Raw genomic sequence first — 25,056 nt, forward strand, 5'->3', positions numbered from 1 at the left:
AAATATGAAGCATGCTCTCTACAGAAACATTTACAGATACACAAATAAATTCATAAACAAAAGAAGAGAATACATTGCAAAGTTGCAAATTATGTCAATAAAGCTATGGAGCCTTCTTGAAACAATAATTAATCCTATTTTCATATTCTAGACAATTCTTGAAATGCATTTTTTTTTTAATCAGAAAAGAAGAAAAAGGAAAAAAAGAAAAGAAAGAAAGAAAGAAAATGAAAATGAACTTTGAACACTTGAAATTGTCATGGTAGCCTAAAGCAAAACTCTACTATTGCAGAAAAAATAATTGGCTCAGATAAGTTAAGTTAAATTATTTCTCATTATACTGAGTGACAATAAGTTGTTGCTATAATTGAGGTCATTGCTAGTATTTTATCTAACCGTGCACCTTTAATACAGTTGTGGTGCAAAGCTCTTGGAAATGGTAGGGCTTTCAAATATATCTTGAAGTGTGGGTGGCCTCTTTACTTCATATTAAATGGATCTACTGATTCTTATTGGACATAAGCCCTGACTAGGTATATGCTGAAGCAGCTCAGTGAACCAGGACCTCAAAACGGCTAAGTCAGAAACTGGTAACATTTACGTTGAAGTAGATCAGAAGAAGCTCCACTAATATGAAATCTGTTACAGTAGTATACAGTTACTGGCAGAGGACAATCACGTTGAACTGAAGGACAGTGAAAGCAATCTGCCTAGCCTTGCATGGATGGCAGTCAGGTGGGAGAAACACGGGTTTCTTTTTTCTCCCATACCCCACTACAATATGACAACACTTCCAATTTTATGCAAATCCCATTTTTTCCCTTAAATAGCTCACCGGACTTCATATAGAAAAATAAAAAGAACATCAACTCCAAAATTTGGTAATTCTCGTTGGACCGAAGTTTTATGTCTGGTCAATATTTCAGAAAACAAGATAAAACTGGGGATCATTTCCATCAGGGTTGAGCAGATGTATATGTATATGTATATATAGCAGATGTAGCTATGCACCTGCCAATGATGCCCATCCTACATCTACTGAATCTATGTACTTTCCATAGGACCTACCAAACACACAGAGATACCTAGCCAGAACTGACTTTTGTTAACCTAAAAATGTATGTTCTACTAACAGATTTGTTGTTTCTTTTTATCATGACAGAGAAATATGTAACCCTTTTCTTCAGTGCTTTTACCAAGTGCTGGAATAATTGAGTTAAAGTTGGCACAGAGCCAGCAAACGAGTTTTCAGATTCTTTCATATTCTTCTGCCAATGACTTGGTTTGAAGTTTCCATATTACTATTGCTAATTCGCAAACCAGGATGCATTTTCAGTGCTTTTACGGTGCTGTGTAAGTCAGAAAGAAATACACTAATATGCCCAAGAAACACCTAATTACAATACAGAAGACTAGATCTCCAGCAGTGGGAATAGCTTCTTCTCTAAATCTTCAGATGTATTAAATCATCCCAATAACTGAGCACTTTTGAGCTAGATATCTGCAGCATGCTGCAGATTCTTAGTTCTGTTGGTTCACATGCTGTTTATATTCTATATTAAAATATCTCCGTATCCACAGTTCTGTGAAATTCCACTATTTCAGATACATTAAAACCCCACTCTAGCTTGATTTAAAAGGACATTTTTTCTAAAAACATCTCTATCACCTAGTTTTCAAACATTTCAAACATAACAAATTAATGCACTCCAAAGCTGATAACACTTACAATGCCATTAACTTATTCCATTAACAGAAACACGTGCTCTCTATCAGAAGTAAACCATTTTAGTTTTATGCACAAGGTCCTGCAGTTTTTTTTTCATATACCAAAACCTCTAGTGTTTTTACAGAAATTAATAAAACACTTTTGCCAGAAGCTTTAATATAAATAACACATAACCATAAAACAGTCAAATGTATCTCGAAGGACTGTTTTCAGGCAAAATACAGGTGGAAGCAGGCATATATGAATACGAAGCATGCTTTGCTTTTATGAGCAGTATTAAAAAGCAGAGGCTCAATGCAAGGGTGATAGATTCATTTTCTTTGCAAAAAGACTGGGATACAAGGGCTAAAAATCTACAGCAGAAATAGAAATGTTCTCGTGCTTGCTTTCACTGTGTTACTGAGATGGGGTCCATACAATTCACCGTGTTACTGGTTTTGTACGTTATCTCTGGCACCATACAAAGGGGTTATTTGCTCTAATCACTGCTACAGAGTCACATGAGAATTTATGGTGTAATAATATCATAAAGTTTGCTGCTGCTGCTGATTCAAAGACAGGATGACAAATAAATCAGATGTGCTGTAATCAAACAATTGGAAGTAAAGAGGAAGGCTTGTTTTGAACTTCCAAAAGATACAGTAGTAGCTATCAAAATAGGTTTCAGGCTGCAACATTTCTGAACCTGAAGGGCTAACATGATTGACTAATAAAATGAAATCTGGTATATCGGTACAGTGGCACCACCCCAGTACTCTGCAGCTCTTGATATTTAGATTAGGTATAAACAGAATTAATGAGGATGGCAGTTCTGTTACCTACCAGAAATATATTTGCATACATCATTCTGGAACAAAGCACTGAAACATGGCCACTGAGGGGCCAAAGGAGATTTAGAAGATTTGTTGCATTCAATTATGTCACTCCTAGTTAGAGTATGTGCACCTCATCACAGCATAAACACAGCCAAATGGTAATATATAAGCCAAAAAAGTTAAGCTAATATCTTTGAAGACAACAAATCTTCCCTTATGCTGTCTGATGCACTGTTAAATCCAACTGTCATATGATGTGAAAGCATTTTGGAATCATTTTCCAAGTACAAATCATCAGATCCAAGAAGGTGTAAAAATTAGATCACTCCCAAGGAACATAATCACAACTCACTGGCTGCAGTAATTTCAGGAGCGGAGCTGTGTGAAATTTTAAATTTCATTAGTAACTTGAAATTCAAGTCCTATTCACTAAAATATACATCCTGAATACAATCTGACTAAAAGACTTTTTCTACATACATTATCAAGAAGCTTAGATTTTCTTTGGATTTTGTATGTGTGCATCTTTTCAAAACAATACTGTTTTTGTTTTTGTTTTTATTTATTTATTTATTTTTTTATATATAACATAAATTTAAGAAGCCAGCTGTCCTGAACAAAATACACTGCACAAAATCACTAAGCCTTTTGAAAATTCCTTACATTATTCCCCAATGTTCAGGCAAGCTTCATTTTTCATTTTAGTGAAGAATTTAAGCATACCTTTACCCTACTGAGTTTAAATATATTCATCACATTACTTGATTAAAAATGTGTCAGTTCAGGCCTAGAGCTGACCTTGTACTATTTTTTATTTTCCAGCTGAATCAGACTTAGATTTCACAAGGCCAAGCATACTGCATTTTGTTCCACCTGATTTTGTGTTTGTAAAGAGTACAAGAAAGCCTCATCTCTGTAGTTCACAGAAGTTGCATAAAGATTTACATCCTTTGCTCTTTCCGGTGGACTCACGGCTCTCCCTGCTGGTTTTGATAACAGCCTGCAAAGATCCTTCTGTACTTCATCTCTGCTAAATTAACACAGGAGAGCTCTAATTACCACAGTCAACAACTGCATAAATTAGTGTATATGTATATATCTTTATAGTGCTCCTTTAGTAATCTAAACCATACTTGGTGGCTATGAAACCAGCTTTTTCTTAAAGAAATTGTCTTCTTTTCCTTAGTATAATTCTATACACTGATGTTGCATTAAGTAAATGCTGCTCCATACCATTTTCAGAGAGCATACTCCTGAAATTGTAAGTAAACATAATTCAGAGATATCAGTAGCAACAGAAAGGTAACTTACTCTATTTTACACATTATAATAATTTGATTCATGGTTTTTTGTACAAAATTCCAAGGTGGGGAAAAAGCTAGAAAGCATTAGAAAGGTGGCATCAACCTGAAGTCACCAAAAAATCGCTAGTTCTTACATCAGAGATTACAAACTGAGATTACCAACTCAAATAATTATCATCAACATTATGTCATTAATCAGATTTCTGAGAGTGAGGAGCAACTAGCATTATGAATGGCAAGGATCAGTTCCTCTTGACTGAGATGATAGCTGTAATTCTTCACAATATAATCGCTGACCCAACAAGAGTAATGCTACTTTTGACTCTGGTTTGGTAAGGAGGACAGTACATATAAAAGAGAAAGTCATAACTTTTGATACAGCAATCATAAACTGATTTATCTGAGATGAAAGGGAAGTTTAGACTGATCTATGATTAGGCCTCTCACTTCCAAAGGACAGACTTTTGAAAAAATAATAAAAAATAATAAAGTAACTGGAGAGGAAGTATTAAAGTAGATGTACTGGAATATGGGATAACCTCAATAGTATAATCAATTGTATAAAGGCAATTTAAAACCCAAATAAGAAAATTGAGAGACAGGTAAAGTGAATAAATAGCCAAATCTTGAATCATGAATAAGAATTCAATTTTTATAAAGAGAAAAGAAGATATCCTATAATAACCAGAAAAGGATAGCAACAATCCAGAAAGGGATTATGATTACCAAAAATTAACTTACTCTTTGCAAATTCTGCTAAAACAAGGGTTTTTAGTATATTAAACAATTCTTTTTACAAATAAGTAGTGAAGAAAGTAGATCATACATATCCTAAATATATCTCATTACTACTATGTCTATCTGTTGGTGGTCTTTTGGATTACATGCATTTATGGGAAAAGCATATATTAGCTTCCAGAAATGATCTTTCTTCCTAAAACCACCTACAGGATGACTCGTAAACTGCAGAACTAGTTAAAATCCATAAAATAGCTGGGCAGTTAGAGACCTTCTAGGCTAGTCCCAGTCAAAAAATAAATAATTAAATAAATAAATAATTAGTATATTTATTTTTTTCCTGTTTATGTAGTATCATGTTAGATGTATGCTAAAATCAATAAATAATTTTCCTTGACTAGAAAATCCATGATCTTTTTATAGGCTTACATGATAAATCTTCAATTTCAATTTTGATTTTTTCCTCCATTTTCAATTTCCCAACATTTTTTCTATTTTTCTTTCTTTTAAAACTCACTTAGTAACTGTGTCAAAACAAGTGAGGTAAGGCTAACAGGTCTACCAGAATCATCATTTTTTCCACTTACATATGCACATAACATCCATAAAGAAGGATGCAGAAAGAAATGAAGACCCTGAGGCTAACTGCATTTATTCTAAGACACTGCAAGCGAATAATGGGAAGGATAGAAGGGAGGGGAGTGAGATGTTACTGGTGTTCTGCAGTAATCATCCTGTGACTATTCAGTGCTTTCACTAGTGCTCCTGGCTCAGAAATGTAAGCATATGAAAATAAAATCTGGTAATGACAAAACCAAGAACTGGTCAATATTAAGAGAACTACAGAATCTTAGAACCATCTCGGTTGGCAAAGACCTTCAAGATCATTAAGTTCAACCATCAACCTGACCCACCAAGGCCCATCCTTAAACTATCTATATCCCTTAGTGCCACATCTGCACCTTTTAAATACCTTCAGGGATGGGGACTCCATCCCTTCTCCCTGGGGTTCCAAGCATTTTCCAATGCTTGACCAAACCCTCTGTGAAAAAACTCTTCCTAATGTCCTATATAAACTTCCCCTGGTACAACTTGACTGTTTCCTCCTGTCCAAGAAGTCATTTTGTACAAGAGGTGAATGCTCTTGATGATGAGAAGTCTAGTAATTTCATTAAATAATATTATTCAAAGTGAAATGTGTAACAAGAATGCCACCTGAGAATTACAATTAAGAAGGGTATAATTCAAATTTCAGCTACAAACCAGAGCCACAGAGGAAAACAATAAAGAATGCCCTGAGCCTATACCTGCTAGGAAATGAAAACTAGCCTCATATTGAGGAGAACATAAATATTTACCTAGGATACACAAAAAGACTAGATGCAAGAAAACACAGTGTTAGTGATAACATATAGGGAACTAATGAAACTCTGGATCTGCACACTCAGAAAAAATCTGCAAACACTGGGACAGGGACTGAGTTAGGATACTAGAATGAGCAGGGATACATAAATCTTTACAAAAGGAAACTGCAATGTGCTGAAGTTTGTTCAGCCTGGAATCTACCAGGCTTTTAGTGGGCATACATGCCCTTTTCTGACATCTCCACTACAAGCAAAGGATATGGATATAGACTGCCATACTCATTCCTGATATTCAGAGGAAAGTAATAATACAGCCAAACACAGTCACAGAACATATGCTGTACACTCACCGTGAGTCATTTTCTGTTCCTTATCATCACAAGATTGAAAGTCTGTATTTAACTTCTAATTGTTTTTTAAGATGCAGTTTGGAAGATTACTGAATAGAATTTTTAGATGTTTTCTTGACAGTAGAGATTTGAACAGTTTCTAATGAGGTTACTCCTAGTGTCTAGAAGCACCTTCCATTTAATAAGGTGGCTTCAGCAGTTTGAATTAAACATATCTCCTATGATAGTCTGATTTCATAGTCACAGTCACATTCAGTGTGCACCACAAAAGGAAAACCAGCAAACCACAAGGGTGAGTCAGGCTTGTCAAGTTTTGGAAACATGTCTGAGTAAAAGAGAGGTGGTCTCCACCCATTCATCAACTTGCTATCAAAGCTTTTCCTATAATCTGTTCTCATTTGTTTACATCAGAGAAGATTTGGCATAGTTACTCTCATTAATGCGATCAGCAAGGTGTGCCAGATTTTGGCTTTTTACACAGTGTCATCTTGACCTCGTGGCAGATCTTTCTAGAAAGAGAAGATTTCCCTGTTTTTCTGAAGAAATGCCATAACTGACTGGGGAGGAAGAATAAAGTATGACATTTGTACCATACTATGACACAGAACAAGACTGATGTCCCATTCCTGAATGAAGGTAGATGTGGATAAAAATACAAAGCCCTCCTGGGTCTGGCCTTTTAAACCAGGATCCTGTCAATGTATCCTGTTGAGACAAGTGTATAGCAAAATATTGTTTCCTCCATTTATTTTTTCAGCCTCCAAATATTTGAGACCTACTATTTTCCTGAACAAGATAGGGCTTCTATAAATTCAGTAACCTTGCAGGGATTTTTATTTTATAACATCCGTAGTCCCTTGACTTCATGTAAAAATTTTAACAGCATCCTGTGGCAAAATGTTCCATGTTCCACAGCTTAGTCTTTTGTTAAAATAAAATCAAAACAAATCCCCCCTGCTGCCCCGCATTTACCTCACAGTTTTTTCTGTACTGTGAGAGATGATAAAAAATTGGTTGCTGTTTGTCTCTGTATGTTATTCATAATTTTACAGTCTTGTATAATACCTCCTTTCCTTTCAGTTGTCTCTTTCCCATCCAGGAAATTTGCAACCAGCTTATTTATTCCTAGTACTTCCCTATACTGTGCCACAGCATTCACCTTTTTTTTTTTTTTTTTCTTTCCCATGAACCTTTTCTAGTTTTGTTCATCTTTTTGAGCTGAGCAGACTGGAATTGCCCATGTTATTCAAAATGTGGGTTCTTGGCTTTTGTGTAGTAGAATGCATGTTCTCTTATTTGTTCTCACATCCTTTAATAATATGGCCTAATTATTATTATTATTATTTTAAGAGATACTGAGCAGATGTTTACATGGCATTGTCCACTATAATCTCTAAACATCTTTCATGAGTTTTAATGGTTAGTCCAGAACATACTGTTGGTCTTTTTTCCTCCCTCATATCACTTAATGTTTACCTAAATTTCATCTCACTTCTTCATCTCCCTTTTTACTGTGAAGTCATGGAGTCCTGTCCATTACTTCTGTCCTGTCTCAAAATCAACCTTTACCCTGATTAATTCAAAAATCAACCTAATGCTCTGATTAACTTATATCTTTATATCCTTAGCAAACTTGGCCATTGCACATTTTATCCCTTCCTCCAAGTCATCTGATTCTCTCTAAAACTGAACATCCTGGGTATACTATCATAATCTTATTTTTTTTCTGATGGCTCCTTCTATAATAACCTGAAAATCTATTGATAACACATGCTCTCTGACATGCTTATGGGTATGCAAATTGATTGCATGTTCTAGGGCAGTTGTATGTGACTTAGAAAAGTACCATGACAAAAAATACACACAATACAATACCTTAAATGGACAGTCTAAATTTGATATTTCTGAAGCAGTCAGAACTATCCTGATATTCCAGAATTAATTGATACTTTACATATTTTTTCTTCTGTTTACTTACATTCTTCTGTAATACTTTTTAGGAACAAAAAATATATATAAAATTCTAATTGATCTCTAATGGATAGAAAGAGCAATAAATCCATTTTCTAACCAGTGTAAGTCTCAACTTTGTGAATCATCATTTTTTTGCTTGACCTTTATTTGTTTCCAAAACATGCAAACACAAATGTCACATTCAGTCTCTTTACAATGTGAAAATGAAATATGTTCGATTTAATTCTTTGGAGTTCTGATAGATTTTACATTTACAAATAGAAATAGAAACCTCAAAATGTCAAGTAATTACAATCGTGGGCTCAGCAGAGACTCTTTGTTTTTATAGGAAGACTATATTAAATTAATTTTGATGTAATGTAAGTTTATTGCCAACTATATTCAGGTAGGCCATGTAACAGTATGGATTTCTCCTGTTTAAAACAAGAATGGTATTATACTCACAATTTATGAAGACTGTTAAGTCCAACAAACATTTCTGGTGTTAGGCAACCAATTCTGTTATTTGAGAGGTCCCTGAAATTAAAAAATAATAATAATGGTGAAACATTAGTTCTGTGTTATTTGTGTACACATCCACATAACTAAATAGAGTCTCTAATTTTAATGCCTAAGAAATTAGAGGAATTAGAATTTTTAAATTGAATTAAACAGCTTTCACAATTTTAAATAAATGTTATTAAGCAATATTCCACAATTAAACATAATGCACTCCAATTTAAACTAATTGCATTAAAATGTGTTTTAATGTAACAAATAAATAAATAAATAAATTTTATGTAACAAATAAATAAATAAATAAATTATCTTTAAAATAATTTTCCATATCAAATTTACTTGCACCTGTTTGTTTACCAATGAAAAATGTTATGTTCTGCATTTTATTGTATGCAACATTTAACCAAGATTGACACTTTTACTGTTTACTAATGCCTCAAATCATAGACATCATTTCTTGCTGAAGAAATCACATAAGCCAGGGGGCAATTAAAGTTTTAGCTAGTAAGGTCAGTCTTGCTAAGTACTTGACAAACTTTTCTAAGACAAATACTGTGTCTGTCTCAGACTACAAATGGTACAAAGCATTATGTTCTGTACCTCCTGTCTACAGAAAGGTGAGTGAATGTTTTCTGTACAACTCATACATACAACAAAATGCATAAAATCCTTCTAGAAAGGAGATAAAAATAGGTATAAACAATGATAACAATGGAAATACTGCCCTTGGAGTATTCTGAAATAACATTTAATTTTCAAATGTTTGATTTTCAACTTTGACTATAGTATTCCTTCTTATCAAGTTATATATATATATATATATATATAATTTCAGTTATGTAAGGATTTTAAATTATTATATATCTCTAAAAATGTTAAAATTTATCTGAACATTATGAATTTATTTTTTTTAAAGAACCAGAGGTAGTCTTCTAAGTCATTTGTTGCATTGTGCGGATTCCCTATTTTTCTATTGCTATGTGAGAACACAAAAATCAAAACAGAGAATAAAGATAAATCTAGTTGGTGCTTTCATGGAGACATATCCAATCAGCTAGAATGAAAAGGCAATTTCTTCAGAATTCACTAAGGCTTCTACCATCAGACAAAGAATATACTGTTGTGCAATTAAACGATGAAACATTGCATTAGAATGGAAATATTTCTTAAATGCTAATCAGGGACATTAAGTAGACAACAGCTGAAGAAAATAATCTGGATAACAATATAGTGCATTAATTGCATATTAGCAGTTATTCTTTAAATTTTCCTAATAAAAGCTACATAGAAGACCTAAACATGCAAACTAAGGCAAACACATATATTTATCTTTATTTTAGAACAGGTAAACAGTAAACAAGAACCCACCCAGCATTCTCAGTTGTGTGACTTTCTTTTGGCCTAAGCAAAGTTTGAACACATACAGAAGAAATGCATCACAGTGTGGAGCATAATTTGGGTAGGAAGAGTAAATTTCACCTACACTAATCAAAATAAGTATATATTTCTCAACACATGACACAGCAAAATAGTATTTTTAACAAAGCAAAAGGCTATGTACATATCCTCTTCTCAAAGCCTTTTTCAGTGTTATTTTCACAGTAACATGTACGTGGCTGAAGTCCCTATATTGTAAAACCTGCCTTTTAAAGCAAAAAGAAAAGACTGCTTCTTGCGCGTTCTTCCAGAATAATGCATATTATATTAGGTATAATTCAATTCATAATGTACAAAACTGGTGTTCCTTTTCAGGAGAAAGACATTCAGTTTAATAATGTTGACTTGTAAAATTGATGCTAGAGAAACCAAGACTCTCCCCTGTTGAATAACCAAGTGCAGTAATTCTAGTGCTTCATAAATTTTCTATTTTCATCAATTTTGTGTGTACCTTTTTGCGTAAACACTTGAAATAATTCAGTTTTTCATTCAAATACAAATTATAAGAGTTCTCCGAATTATTCACAGAGAACATTTTGATGTTGACAGCCTGCAGTTTATCTGCCTGACTTGCCATAGTTGTATCTCCTGCAATTGCCCATTTACACCAAATTCTACTTTTCACGGAATCATTTATATTTTATATGTGAAATAAGAGGATATGAGTGTAAAGTACAGTCATAAAGTAATGATTGTATTCAGCATTCAACAAGAGTTTACACTATTTATTGCTTTTGCTCAATTGTCTGTTACTCTGCACAACGGAGTGCAGAGATTTTTTTTTATTTTTTTTTTTTTACCATGAAAATATAGTGATTTGTATGAAATTTGAAAATCTTGTAATTAATCAACTCATTGTCTCTCAGTTGTTCCCAGTGTTACTTGCTCATACCAGAAAAAATATGTTTTGTTGTTGTTGTTGTTTTGCTTTTTCTTTTTAGATTTAGCATGAGACATTGCAACATAGCCTTTCCTTGTTTGCAGAAGAGAAATTTAATCTCACTTTTTCCAAAGGCTAATGACTTCACCTTCTTGGACTTTGGTAGCTGACCTAAGGCTTCATCTGTGCAGTCTTCAAATGTGCAACCCAGGACTTGTACAGGTTTCACGATTTTCCCACCAGAGGTCAGGGTTGTGTTATTAGACTATACGGCCAAAGCAATAATTAGAGCTCATTTTGATCACTTCATTTTGTTGTTATCCATATATACAGAGTGAGCAAGAAAGTTTCAACTTCATTTTTTTGATGGCATTTAAAAAAAAAAAAAAAAAAAGCATATTCTGCTCTGACTTCATACATATCATGTCTTTGTGATCAAACACTAAAACTCACTGCTAGGTGTGCGATCAGAGCTGGAAATCTTTTATTTACAGCATGCAATTAGAGAATTTAACCTCAGAGCAAAAAAGCAGAATGATCTGTAAATTTGTTTTTCTGTAGATTTGCATTACTCCTCATTTAAATCTTAGCATTTCTCTAAAATAATGTTTTCTCACAGGTCTCTTCACACATGAGACAGCATACATGATGGCTAGGCAGACCTCTGTCAGCCTTCTTAGCAAGTACATGGCCACTTGGATGCAGTGACTTGGAAAATTATGAAGAGGGTTCTTGGTTCTTCTCACCTCTTCTTCAAGGTGAGAAAAATTACAGAGGGTCTTTAGGCCTTGTTAATTTAAAGGGAAAAGCCCCACCTCAATGACATGTAGTAACTTTGATAAGTTCTTACAAATATTGCTTAGTAATCAAGCAGTACTTCTGAAAGCACTTTGATAAGATTTTCAGAGAGAGGAATGCAAGAATGATGGACAGGAGATAAATTACATTAGTCTCTTTCCTTAAAAATAATAATTAAAAAAATAATGAATAAATAAATGAATAAATACTACTAATAAAAAAAAAATCAAGCAAAGTCAATGTGAGAGATAAGAAGATTATAGACAGATTCTGAAACATATAAAGTTTCCTTTCTAGGAACTGATTTTACAGAACTGGCCTGTGATAAAAATATGTAAATCTTACATTTTGGAAAAAAAAAAAAAAAAAAGAGCAATGTTTATGCTTACTTACACCACTTAGTTTTAGTTCCAATGAATGTCTAAAGTGACATCTTGTCTGCTAAATCAAGGTTTGTTTTAATTCTTCTAATTAGGTTTGTTTGTAGATGTACTCTTTAGGATATTTATTGAAGAGCAAACATTTAAATGGAGAAAAAGGGGGGGGGGGAAGAAGGGAAAGAAAAAAAATCATGGTAAATGTAAAAAGTATAGTGTGTAATTTTCTATTCTACAGCCAGTGTCCTTATGTTATTAATATGCTTGTTGGCATATTTGAGTTGCCCAAGGATAGAAATGTTGATACAAATGCAATTTTCAGAATAATTCAAATGGAATTAATACTTACAGGCGCTTCAGCTCTGAAAGTCCATTGAAGGCCCCTGGCTCAATTGTGCTAATCAAATTATTCTTCAGATCTCTAGAAAGACAAAATAGGAGGTGCAATTAATTATCACTTTACCTACCATATTACTGCTGTACATACCGAGTGAGAAATGTAATGCAGTTCTAACCGTTGTCTGTCATTTAAAAATTTTTTTTTTTTTAAATAAATTGTAAATAATAATACCAAAAGCATTACATCATTTGCAGTTTATGAAAACATATTTTTCTAAGTAAGAAAGTGAAGATTAGGTGCTAAATAAAATGTTTTTAATTGTTCTCCTATTTGTAATTTTCAAAACCAGCTTACCAGCCACTCTTGCCCAAGGAAAAAATGTTTTAATCAATGAGTGAATAAAATAGTCGGCAAAACAAGGGACTTTTAGTTTGCTTATTCATTGTGCTATGCACTTAACACTTAATAAATTTCTCATTTTCACCTAATGTAGGCAAAGCAGCTGGCACATGAGACATAAACAGATAGGTCAAGTTTCTGTCCTGAAATATAAGCAAATTTTCATATTTGGCAGATAGGTGCTTCATTTTGTACTTGGTGACAATCCAGAGGATCAGTTGTTGTGCAGATAAAGAATATTTCACTGGCATTAGCAATCTCATCTGCTCTTGGCACAGTGCTTGGGGCCATGACATTGCTCTCAATTCAGTCCCCGCAGAGATTTACTACTGAATTGTCTCAAGACTCTTCATAATGTGAACTCTGAAGAAATGCCTTCAGTGCAATTAGATAAGCAGGCCTAGGAGATGAACGCTGTAAATTCTTGTAGAGTCAGTGTTCATTTTCTGACAATTTACAATTCATAGGGAATGACTGGTGTGCAATAATATCAGTATTGTTTCTCTGACTGGCCACTTCCAGCATATTACAGCACATACCAGCAACTGCTTGACTGCCAAAGGATGGATGTATCAGAAGCTGTGTGAGTCACCTTATTTATGACTATTTACTTTATTGCAAATAAAATGCACACTGGTGAAATTTTAGTTCCACTAGGTGTGATTACACTCAATAGGGCAAGATTTTATCACAAATATTTAGCTTACATTAAGATAAATTTTAATGTGAAAGTCCAAATAGTTCCTAATAATATATATATATATTTTTTTTTTGTTTGTTTATCATTTTTGCAATTTTGAATACAGTTCAAAAACTTCTGCATCAGATCCATTTTGTTTTAGTGGTGATGCTGATGAGTGATATGTCCCTAGCAGAGATCTCAGACTATTAAAGGTCAAGTTCAGCTTTCAGCTTGAATCATGTAACACTCAAACCCCTTAAGAAGGTGAAAAGACATTCAGATTACTTATGTATAAGTTCTGTCTTGCCTATAAGAAATGCAGTGCTATCAAAAGCACAGCTGACAGAAACCGAGTATATGCTGCACCTGATCTTGTGACATTACTGGAAAAAAAAAAAAAAAAAGGAGAAAGGTAGGAAGGGAGCTAAATATTTAAAACTTAAATGGAACAATAAGTTGTGCTTTGAGTCTTTCTAAAACATACACGTAAGTACTGCAGACCATACATGTTTACTTGTTTACAGTGTTTGTGATTAAGTACTTAAAATGAAGTAAAAAGGATTCATAAAGCTATGAAACACTTTAGAAAACTTTATAGCCTCTCCAAAAAAACAGTGGTTGTTTCTTACTGTTTTTACCTTAGCTTGTTTGATGTTTTGACTATCTTAGCTTGTTTGATATTCCAAAGTTCCTTTTATTTCTGTTGCTGTTTTTATTAATAAATCATTATTCATTAATTATGCAATCCCAATAAAATATGCTAATCTGAGTACAACACAAGTACAATGGATGTTGTAAGAAAATATTAAAAATGCAATATCACACTTTTCAAGTACTGGTGTAACTTTTAAAAAGTGATGCATGAACATGTGCATATATACATATATATCTACAGATGTATACATATTTTAAATATATGCATTACATTGCATAGGTAAGCATTATTTACATGAGCCATAACAACACTGGATGCTAAGCCAGTAGAAAGCATAAAACCCAGAAGTGTTCCCTTTTCCCTGTTACTACTGGGTCTCGGAAAAAGCCCATAAAATTTCCCAGAGTGGCAAGCAAAGAACGCTATGAGCCAGAGGCAGCAACAGAAAAGATGGCACTTGAGAGGGGAAAGTAAAAGGAAAGCAGCTGTTCAGAGCCCAGATAAATGTGCCAGAAAGGAGCAAAAGCTTGGGAAGGACCTTGATGGTGAGATGCACACTCTATGACAACTTTACACATAGGTCCAAACTCTTTTCTTTCTCCTGGAAATCAGTAAGTACCACAAAGGCAACAGCACAGATGACAAACCTAGTGCTTGCACTGGTTCTTATGGACAGTCTGACAAAGAACACAACAACTCCACAGACAACAACGAGGAAAGAGGGACCACAGCCATCCTCCTGTGGGTACTCTGCCCTACTCCCTAATCCAGGCAAAGCAGTTTTCTTGCTTGCTTTGTCTCCTCCTGCTGGATTTGGATGAAAGCGACAGTTGCTGATCTAATCAGACGTGAAATACAGTTGATGATATTTCATGATATCACAAAAACAATAGACATTGAAGAAATGTTGGGTTTTGTTGTTGTTGTTTTAATGTTGTGCTCATTTTCATCTTGGCTCCCTGGTACCAGCAGCAGCTACTAGGTTATCTTTCTTCTGCTTTTATATGGTCTACAAATTGTGATCATTCCTTCAACCATCTAACTCAGAATTTTCCATACCTTTTCCTAAACAAACGACTTGTACAAAGCTTTTGCAGTCTCTTCTCCAGAGTCCAATAAGCTTGCAAAGACAAGAGTTTATTGATATGAGTGTATGTGAGTATATGTCAGTGTGTTTTCCTTTGATAGTTTAGGAAATTATTCACTACATGAGCCAAAACCTCTCAAAACCTTTTTTTTTTTTTTTTTTTTTTTTTTTTTTTTTTGCTTCTCTAGGCAGTGCTACCGACAATATCCTCAAGAATGAAATGCAGACCCTTTCCCTTATGCAGTATGCTAAAGGAGGTCAGAGAAGTCAAAGATATTTCTTTGGTTTGTAGAAAAGTCACATAGAAAAGAAGGAAAGGACACTGTTCTCATTATCTGAACTTCTGTATTATTGGAACTTAAAAGACAAACAAACCAAAATAAAACAAAACAAAAAAATGACAATAACAAACAGCCTGATAACATAGACCTTTTGGATTTGTGCTACTTTATTTCATGCTTCACACAGGGATCCATCTGAAAAATTACTTAGAGGCATAGTTCAGAGCAAATATCCACATTTCAGGCAGGGGAAACTGACAATTTTAATCTTTACACCAATTACACACATTGTCTGTTAACCACCAGCTCATCTAAATGCTCTGCAAGTTGTAATTAGATGGAGTGAATTAGATCTCTTATAACCAACACTGTCAACAACACACAACAAACATAAAGGAATCAATGAGTGGCAGACTGTTGGCAGGTAAATTTTAATGCCAGTCAAAACAACCACGTAGACAAAAGGTCTCCCATTTACTGAAATGTTCTATGTTCCAGTTTATGGAAACTCTGCTCTGTTTCTCCATAACTTGTAACCACATAGGAAAAAACAGCCTAATCTTAAACTATCTTCTACAGGAATAAAAATGTCTCATTTAATGTTAGTAGAAGCAAGACTATTTCAAGGAAAAGTGTTCATCAGTTGCACTGTCCCAAACAAAGACATCTGGCCTTCATATTTTGGAAATTACACTTAAATTACCTAGGTCATTCTAAAAAGAGGATATTCTAAGATATCTCTAAGGATATTCTCAGAAAATTGTAGATGATTACAATTGTAGTACCCACAATCTTGGCACTTTCTTAGTAATTAGCATTATTCTATAATGTTTCCATATACTTCTGGCCTAACAAAATAGGTGTTTCCTTCCTTGTCATCCTTGGAGGACTAAAATGTGACTAAAATATATAAATAAAATGATCACAACTGTTACTTGCTGTATTTATTTCCACATTAGAAGAACCTTTTATCTTTCCTCCCACTTGTATTTTTTACATATTTAATTTTATTGAAATATTATAATTACCATCTCCTATTTTCTAATTTAGGAAAGAGTTTGTTGCATTGAAACAATGAGTATCAACTTTCACTAAGCTAAATAAAGCAACCAGGGTGAATTTGGTTGTATGTTTACATTTTTTCCCCAAGAGCTACTGCTGAGGTTTGGCAAAAGGTCATGATCCAAGGCATGCCAAGCAGCAGCTCAGCTTGGGCCACACACAGGCACACGTGCATGTATACCATGCAAGTGATTTTATTGTCAACCAAAAGTAAAAGAAAAGAGAAAAAAAAAAAAGTACCATAACATTGAATCATCACAGTATGACCCAGTTAAAGCCTAAAAAGAAAGCATTTATAACTAACAGTTATGGTTTTGCATCATTTCTGATGGAGCATTCTAACTTAAAAGTATCTATTCTGAATCTGAATGACGTGTTATTAGTGGTGTGGCATGACCCAAAATCTAGTGGCATGACCTGAAAATAAATCAAAGCCTTTTACAATTACAGATAGCTACATAAAGTTAGCTATAGTCAAAACAACTGCAATATTTATATCAAGGCTGCACAGCTGCAGAAAAAAAAAAAAAAAAAAAAAAAAAAAAGTAAAATACTACAATATTGAAGTATATTCCCCCTAATTTTCTTAGTTGCTAGAGGTATTTGCTGTATGGTACCCTGATATCACCTAAGCTTGACTAGAAAAAGAACACAGAATGGACCTTGTTATCATTATTAAAAATCTCAATGGTTATAGTAAGTTAATAAAGGAGAGTTTCCTTTTTTCTTCAAGTCTGAACTTACAAGTATTATACTAACCATTAGGCCTTGTCTACATGTATGTAGATAATTTGTATGTATATGTAAATAATGCCCCCACAGGTAAGTACTGAGAATTCTTTTACTAAAAATATCATGTCTTTTACTACTACTATCACAAGTTGCTGTGAGTTTATCATCTTACACATTAATCTTTGAACGGACTTGTAATTACTAATTACATTTAAGAGGAGTTACCTCAACAAAAGCAACTGAGTTAAGGAGGGGAAATCTGTGTTTGAATACTCAGTTCCTGATGGCTTAGCTGAGATGTAGATGAAACAAGGAAGAGGCTACTGATGGGGCTTTACAAGAACATTTCATAGCTACTCCTGGCCTCTCAGCTATTAGACATCTTCTGTAGCCAAATCCCTGATTAAATGTGTCTTTGAGATTCTTGATCCATCAAGTTGTACGCACTTGTACAACGTAAAAGGTAGTGGGAAAAATATTAAAACATATTCAGTGCATTTACAAAAGAAACATTTTTTTTTTTCGTATATCACATCCTGAAAGCTTAGCTATTTTGTATCATAGTCTATGCCTTCAGACACTGCAAGCTCTTCCCCCAACTTACAATATATATATACTGTAGATATTTTCAATACATATTCATAACAAGAATGTTCGACTAATTCCAGTACTTCGTTCAAATTCCTGACATCGATACATCTTTCATAAAAAATTATAGGTTGTACCAAGAGGACATCTGTGTTTAGAAAGCTGTCATTATGGTGCTGCAAACTTTCCAAAAAAGCTCTGAGAAGAGCAATCAGTTGTTGAGCAGATGCCAAATACCAATGAAATATGACTGACTTTCCACATTTTGCATACTACTATGAAACAACAACAACAGCAAAAAATATAAGGTCACATCTTCCACTTCTTTCTCATGCTAAATACTCCAGCTAAACTAAATGATACTTTTGCCCAAGAAGTGAATGCAGACTCGGGACAGTTAAAAGAGATTCTCTTTTAAAACGTCATGGTGGTGGGAAAGAGGCACAGCCAATGACGAAAGACCGCATTTAGCACATATCCTCCAGTCACAGTAGTGACACTCTGACAGCCTGGATATCATCAAAAAGTATTTTCATCTCCATTGTTGGCAACTGCATTGCTGGCATTACACTGTAGACCAAGAAACAGGCAGGTATCACCATCAAAAACTAAAGCACACGGTGCTCCTACAAAAGTCCAGAGCTCTTGCTTTGTTTACAGTTTTTTTTATGAAGACAGTGGATTTTAATCTACTTTCCAGAATCTGAAAAAAATATGGCTGTGTTGCAGCTAAGTTTCAAGATATAATGATATATATATATATATATTTAATATTATTTCTACAAGATAATGAAAATAAACATGCACAGGAATATGAAGAATAGTTGTGCCTTTGCAGACACAGAGGCTACAATGGTTGGATTTCCTAAAACAATACTCCCTAAGGACTGGACAAAAAAAAAAACAAAACAAAACAAAAAAAAACACCACAAACAAATAAACAAAACAAACAAACAAACAAAAAGCCACTGCTGGCTGCTCAAGGTACTAGTGAATTACTGGAAATTTCAAACCAGTCACTTGGGATGGTGACAATGATCTATAAAGCAACTGAACATTCATCACTTTTCTTTTTTTTAATTTAAGGATGATGACTCATTCACATCAAATGTGCTGTGGTAATTTGGCATTTACTCTTTATTTAGGAACAAGCCTAAAAATGTTAAACAAAATGTCAATAATGGCAGCTGAAACAAAGCAGAGATATAAACTCTACAGCAGTTTGCTCGCTCAAAGTGGCCCACAGAATGTTATTATGTATTTCATTTTAATAACCATAGAGCAAGAATGTAAAGCTGAGAGCATACAAACCAAGGGAGCAGTATGTCAAAGATGGAAAAGTAAGTAAAAGGTATAGTAAAGCAGGATAGATTGTCAGTGTAAATATTTTGTTTATATATTTTTCTATACGTAGATATTTGAAAACTACTTCTTAAATCCCTAGTTTCATTCTAAATATATCAGAATATGGGATGAGGATGCAAAGAATTTTGTCAAGTACTCTTAGTTTAGTATTTTGTTACTGATAATTCAAAATGAAATGCAGTTTCTAACAAAGAAAAATTATTTAAGTTTTTCCAGTTTTTTTCCCCCATCTGTTTTCAAGCAGAGCAAATTCAGCTCAATATTCAAATTCCCAACACATACAACTGTTCATATATATTTTTCCTTCTCCTGGAAAACACCACAAGAACCAGAGATATGTGGACTGTGGACCAGTTCCATGGGACTAAAGCCAGACTGGAAGGTCAGAGGCAACAGATGCCAAGGGAAGTAGGCACAAAAAGTGAGTTTGGTCTCCACTGTGCTGCAGGCAGCTCTGTGGGGCCAGCAGAAAATCCCTGTGTGAGTACTGACAATTATACCCTGTCATGCAATGAGAGATTTGGCATGACATTGATTACGATAGCAAAGCTTGTGCCTGTTCATAGCTACATCCCTGGTACAATTTTTAAAAGCTTTGTCAGCATCTGGTGTAGCACTGCTTTTAGCAGGCTTCTCCAGCTCTCCACCACACTGTCCCCTCCCATATCTGCTTGCCAGAGTCAGTGCAGGAGAAGCCCAGGAGGCTGCATGGCTCAGCCAGCTCTGTGGAGATGTGAAGAGCACAGAAACCTTTGGTGGCTGAAAAGAGACAGAGGCTTCCTTAATTTCCACACCCACTGGGACTCCTCTGCATGTTCATGCCTAGAAGGCAGTTCAGTGTCGGCTAGGTTTCTTGACATGTGCTCCACTCCCTTACCAATAAATAAATAAATAAATAAATAAAATAAAAGTAACTATTGGCAGAGAAAAGTGTTTGCTAAGAATGCGAGTAAGTGGGGAAGAAAAGTATTCTCAACAGTTTTTCCTTTTTTTCTTTTTTTATATGAACTGCATAGACCAAATGCAATGTAAAACAGATACTGAGAAAGCAAATGAAAAGGTAAAAAGTACTTTCTGCTGGGACAGGTTTAAACTCCAGTGGAGGAATTTTTATTTCACATTCTAAGGCTGCATTTATTTGTAAATTTCCAGCAATGTGTATTTCTCAATGTAGAATTGAGAAGTGTTGAATTTCTCAATTTCTCCCAAACTGTGGACTCACTGCTTAACAGCACAATTGTATTTTTAAAATTAAATATTGGGAAATTATTCAGTATTTTCAGAAGTGCATCTGAACTCGTTATATATAGGAAGATGTGCATTTTTACTCTGATAATTTAGTATAATGAAAATGTGTTTTGGAAGCTAAGGGAGTAATAAAATATACGAACTATTTTATCATGGAGGAATTTTGTTTTTGTTTTGTTTTTAAAGGAAACGTTTGATTCTCTCTTTCTGTTCCTGAATCAATATAGACTTGAAAGAACATAAGCAGTTCTTCACTGAATTTCAATTTGAACTTCAGAAACATATTTTCTTCCACGGCTTAAAATAAGTAAAGGAAATACAAGTACCTGCAGATGACATGTATATCAGCTTAGAGTAGTATTGAGCCAAAAATAAGGTAGGTCACTACTCATGTAAATCAATAAAATAAAAAGCATCTTTCCTACAATGCTTTTTTATTGTAATGACCTCATAACACAAAAATAGAAAACTTCAGAAAATAAGGTGATTCAATTATAAAACGTCAAGAAGAGACGCCATCTTTCCGCCTGTTTACTATTACTGTATTGCATTAGTAGAATAAGAATTTAAATGAAAGTATCACAGAGAACATAATCACTGTTTACGTATACAATCCTGGGGGAGCTGGGAGAACTCTGCAATGGGCACCTTCAGGAATGAGTGTGCTCAAAACACTTATTCCTATTTACTGGGGAAATCCCTATTGGGGCAATGCCCAGACATATCCCACGTAGGTCAGGAAGCCTTTTCCAGAAAAGGCAAGCAAACAGACAAACAAAGAAAAACATTCAAACAAAATGACCAATTCAGCTATTGTTAGAAGGAACATGACTTGCACAGAAATCTTGAAAATTTACAACTGTTCAATAGTAAAATAAGACAGTTTAATGCATATATGTAACATAGGAGAACTCTCTACAAGCAGTTTAGCTCTGAGGAATTAAATCTTGGTGAAAGACTAGTCTAGGAATCCCTCTCCAGAAATCTCTGTTGTTATAAAAGCCATAAACTTCGGCTTTGGTAAAAACTAAGAGAAATTTAAAGTAAAAAAACAACCATGTGTTCCATTAAGAAGGCATGAAGGCATGTCTTCTCCTACAGAAATAAGGGTTAATGATTATCCTGTTCAACTACTCTGAAGAAAAAAGGAGGACACTGGAAAGGAAGCAAGAAAAATAAATAGGGATAAATAGAATATTGTTGGTGATAATTACTGTTGAACAATGATATATGCTTGCTCAGCTAGATGTCAATTCCTTTTTGCCATCCTTCTCAATGGATACAATAATAAAACTTCTTTTCCTAGCATGCTATTCTATATAATCCTCCGTGGCATCTCTTCTACATGCTTCTCATCACCTCTTTCCCAGCCCCTCAGAGACAATGCTTTGTTTCCACAGTCTTCCTGCACCGGGTCAGGGGCCCTACTATTCTGTCCCACAAATAGTTAATTTTATTCGTTTAAACCTAGTCCAGGCATGAAGGGGGCAGAAAACCTGACAGGTGCTCTGGGAAGCCACAGTCAGTTTTCTCTGCTCCCTCCCTAGCCAACTGTGCCATGCTGGTTTCCTAACAGGTTATTTTGTTTTCAGTTAATTGTGGGAGTGGATTAAGGATTGCATTTCAAAATATAGCACATGTACTATACTGAGAACAGAAACGTGTTTCTTAATCAACAGCAGACATCTCACTTTAAAGCCCAGAATCATGCCTTTATGTGATAAATCCTACAACTATTTCCCTACAAAGAAACAAACACAATTAATGTGTTTCAGTGCTGCTAGTGCTGTAAGTTTTCAGGAAGAAACTTCGGTGGCAGCAAAGGAGCTTTATGGTGGCTATTTTAACACATGTATCTATAAATCTGTGCTTGAGACATCTTCTTTAAGGATGACAGCATCTGACACAAATCATGTGTTAACTTAATGACAACACTATATAAAACATCAGATGAGTATATCATATAGCTGAGATGGCTGACTGCACATCAGGCTAACTGGACTATTTGTGGTCCTAATGGGAAACAGGAGCCTAGATACTCATAAATTCAATTAAGTGAACTCCTGAAATACATCTAAACTTTAGTTGTTACATAAACTAAAACCAAAAAAAATAAAAAACACCACAGCGAACATATGATCCGTAATTTAAACTGCTCTATGAACTAACTTAGTAAGTTGGTTTACTTTATATTCCTGTCATTTCTGACTACTAACACTGAATTTTATATAGATCATGTCATGTAATTTTTCTGTTGTCCAATGCCCTTATAAATCTATTCACAACTGTGCTGTAGCACATATCACCTTAGTAGACAATACAAAATTGTATACAAATATAGTTTATTCGACTCTACAAGCAAAAATTATTATTTACACAGTATTGAAATGATGACATAAGAGCAATTGCCCAGGCAAAACTCCCCCAAAAATCTGGTGTTTGTATACTCCCACATTTTCAGAGGTACATAAAAAGAGTTTTTCATAATAATAACTGTTCCATCTAAGAAACATATCTAAATTATTGCTACCCTAGAATAGTAGCAATATTATTGTAATATTATTGTCTAATAGAGTTACAGCTGAACTAGAATGGTATTTAATTGTATAGGTGCCTAGCACAGACTTACCACCTGGGAAGGATTCTTTTCATTCTTGACATCAGAAGTTATGTGAAAATGATGACCTTTTTCTCATATCTACGGTTGTCTAACACAATGCTCACTCTTCCTCAACAATTCACTCCCTTTTAATCAGTGGTGATTTTCTTAAATTTATTTTAGGAAATATGTTTAGCCTTTTTAAAAAGTACTGAGTCCAGTACTGATTCACAAAAGAAATCACAGGACTAGACTATGACCTAAATGATTTTTAATCAAAAATTTAAAAAGTTTCGTAATATTTTTATGAAGTAGAATAAATGATTGAATTGTGGATTATGAACATCACTTGCAAATATCATTCTAATTAAACAGAAACAGAATAATCATGATCTTTTCTGTAGTCCTGCTATGAGCTGTTTAGATACAAGGATAATTAATGTAATATAAACAAGACATTTTTGCCTTTATATAGTCATTTATATGAGAGACATAAGGAGCATGAAGATAACAGTTGCACCAGTAAACTATATTGGTATGGTGAACTCTGCCAAGTATTTCAATTACATACTACATACAATTTTCAATGATTATTTAAGTACTGATTTTAAACCATATATTCAAAGTATCTCCTGCATCTCTTCATGAAGAGAAGCTTTCACAGATGAGGCTTTCCTAATTTGGACTACAAAGTCACAAATAGTGTAACCAACAGAAAAATATTAATCTGTGGATAACTTAGAAAGCACTGTGATGATTATTATTTTATGTTGTTTTAATTACAAAATTATATCCTTTATTGAAAAAATATTTACAGTTTAGTACACAATTTGCACTTCTGTACTGGACTTCTGCAAAAGCACCTCTCCTCAGTGACTAGTTCTCTTATCAAAAAACAAAACCTGACCCCGCTGTGTCTCTCTCCACGTTGAAAAACATTACAATATTTCTTGCTTTAGGAAAAATTTATTAAAGGAAAAACAATGCCATTTCAACATACCATTTCCTTTCTTAACTTGCCATTTTTCCAAGCTACCTCATATCTTCTCAGCTGGAACCTTACCAATAACTCTGTCATTCATGATGATGAAGTAATTTTATGTAATTGTTAACTATTATTAATATTTAACTTTTTATAATAATTGTAATAATAACTTTTGTAATAATTAACTATTAATTGTTAACAAATCATTATTTGTGTTCCCAAAGTTTGATACCAAATTTCCAATTCATCTTTTTTTTTTCCTAAGAACTCTAACTTTATAAAGGCCTAAAATAACTCACCTCAACAGATTAGCAACAGCTGCCAGAGAACTCAATAAATATTGCACATATCACTCTTTGGAGGCTTGATTCTTCCTTTTGTAGGTTATTTTCACTTAGCCAATACTGAGACATAAATCTGTTACATTTTTACCAGAAGTATTAGTAAAGAATTCAGGGACACAGCCAGTCAAATCATGTAAAACACTCACAAACTGCAATGCAAACATTACTGAAATAAGAAGCAGAACCTGATAATTCTATCTTCCATCAATTGTCTTGAACGGCTGAAATCATGCTGAACACTTTAAAATACTCAAAGCATATCAAACTCAGAAAGAGTAATGTACACTGGCCACCAAAAGCATGATGGTAAAAGTACTGGCCCAGCTCCAAAAAAGCACTTAGGCCATCTGAAGCCAAACTGCAGTGGAATATAGGTACTAAGTCCCAGAGAGCAGCTCACAGCCCCCTTTTCACTTCCCACGTGT

General features: G+C 34.1%; 1 protein-coding gene across 1 annotated transcript in view; it reads right to left on the reverse strand.

Annotated features, from left to right (window-relative positions):
- LOC311211169 (adhesion G protein-coupled receptor A3-like) overlaps nucleotides 1-25,056 on the reverse strand; it is a gene marked incomplete at both ends in the record, with an annotated part of 272,815 nt that overhangs the window by 164,664 nt on the left and 83,095 nt on the right. Inside the window, 2 exons of the mRNA XM_084289723.1 lie at nucleotides 8,719-8,790; nucleotides 12,614-12,685. Of these exons, the coding sequence (XP_084145849.1) occupies nucleotides 8,719-8,790; nucleotides 12,614-12,685 (144 nt within the window). The remainder of the gene's footprint in view (nucleotides 1-8,718; nucleotides 8,791-12,613; nucleotides 12,686-25,056) is intronic.

The sequence above is a fragment of the Netta rufina genome (assembly GCF_964035555.1).
Source record: "Netta rufina genome assembly, chromosome: 7".
Taxonomy (NCBI): Eukaryota; Metazoa; Chordata; class Aves; order Anseriformes; family Anatidae; genus Netta; species Netta rufina.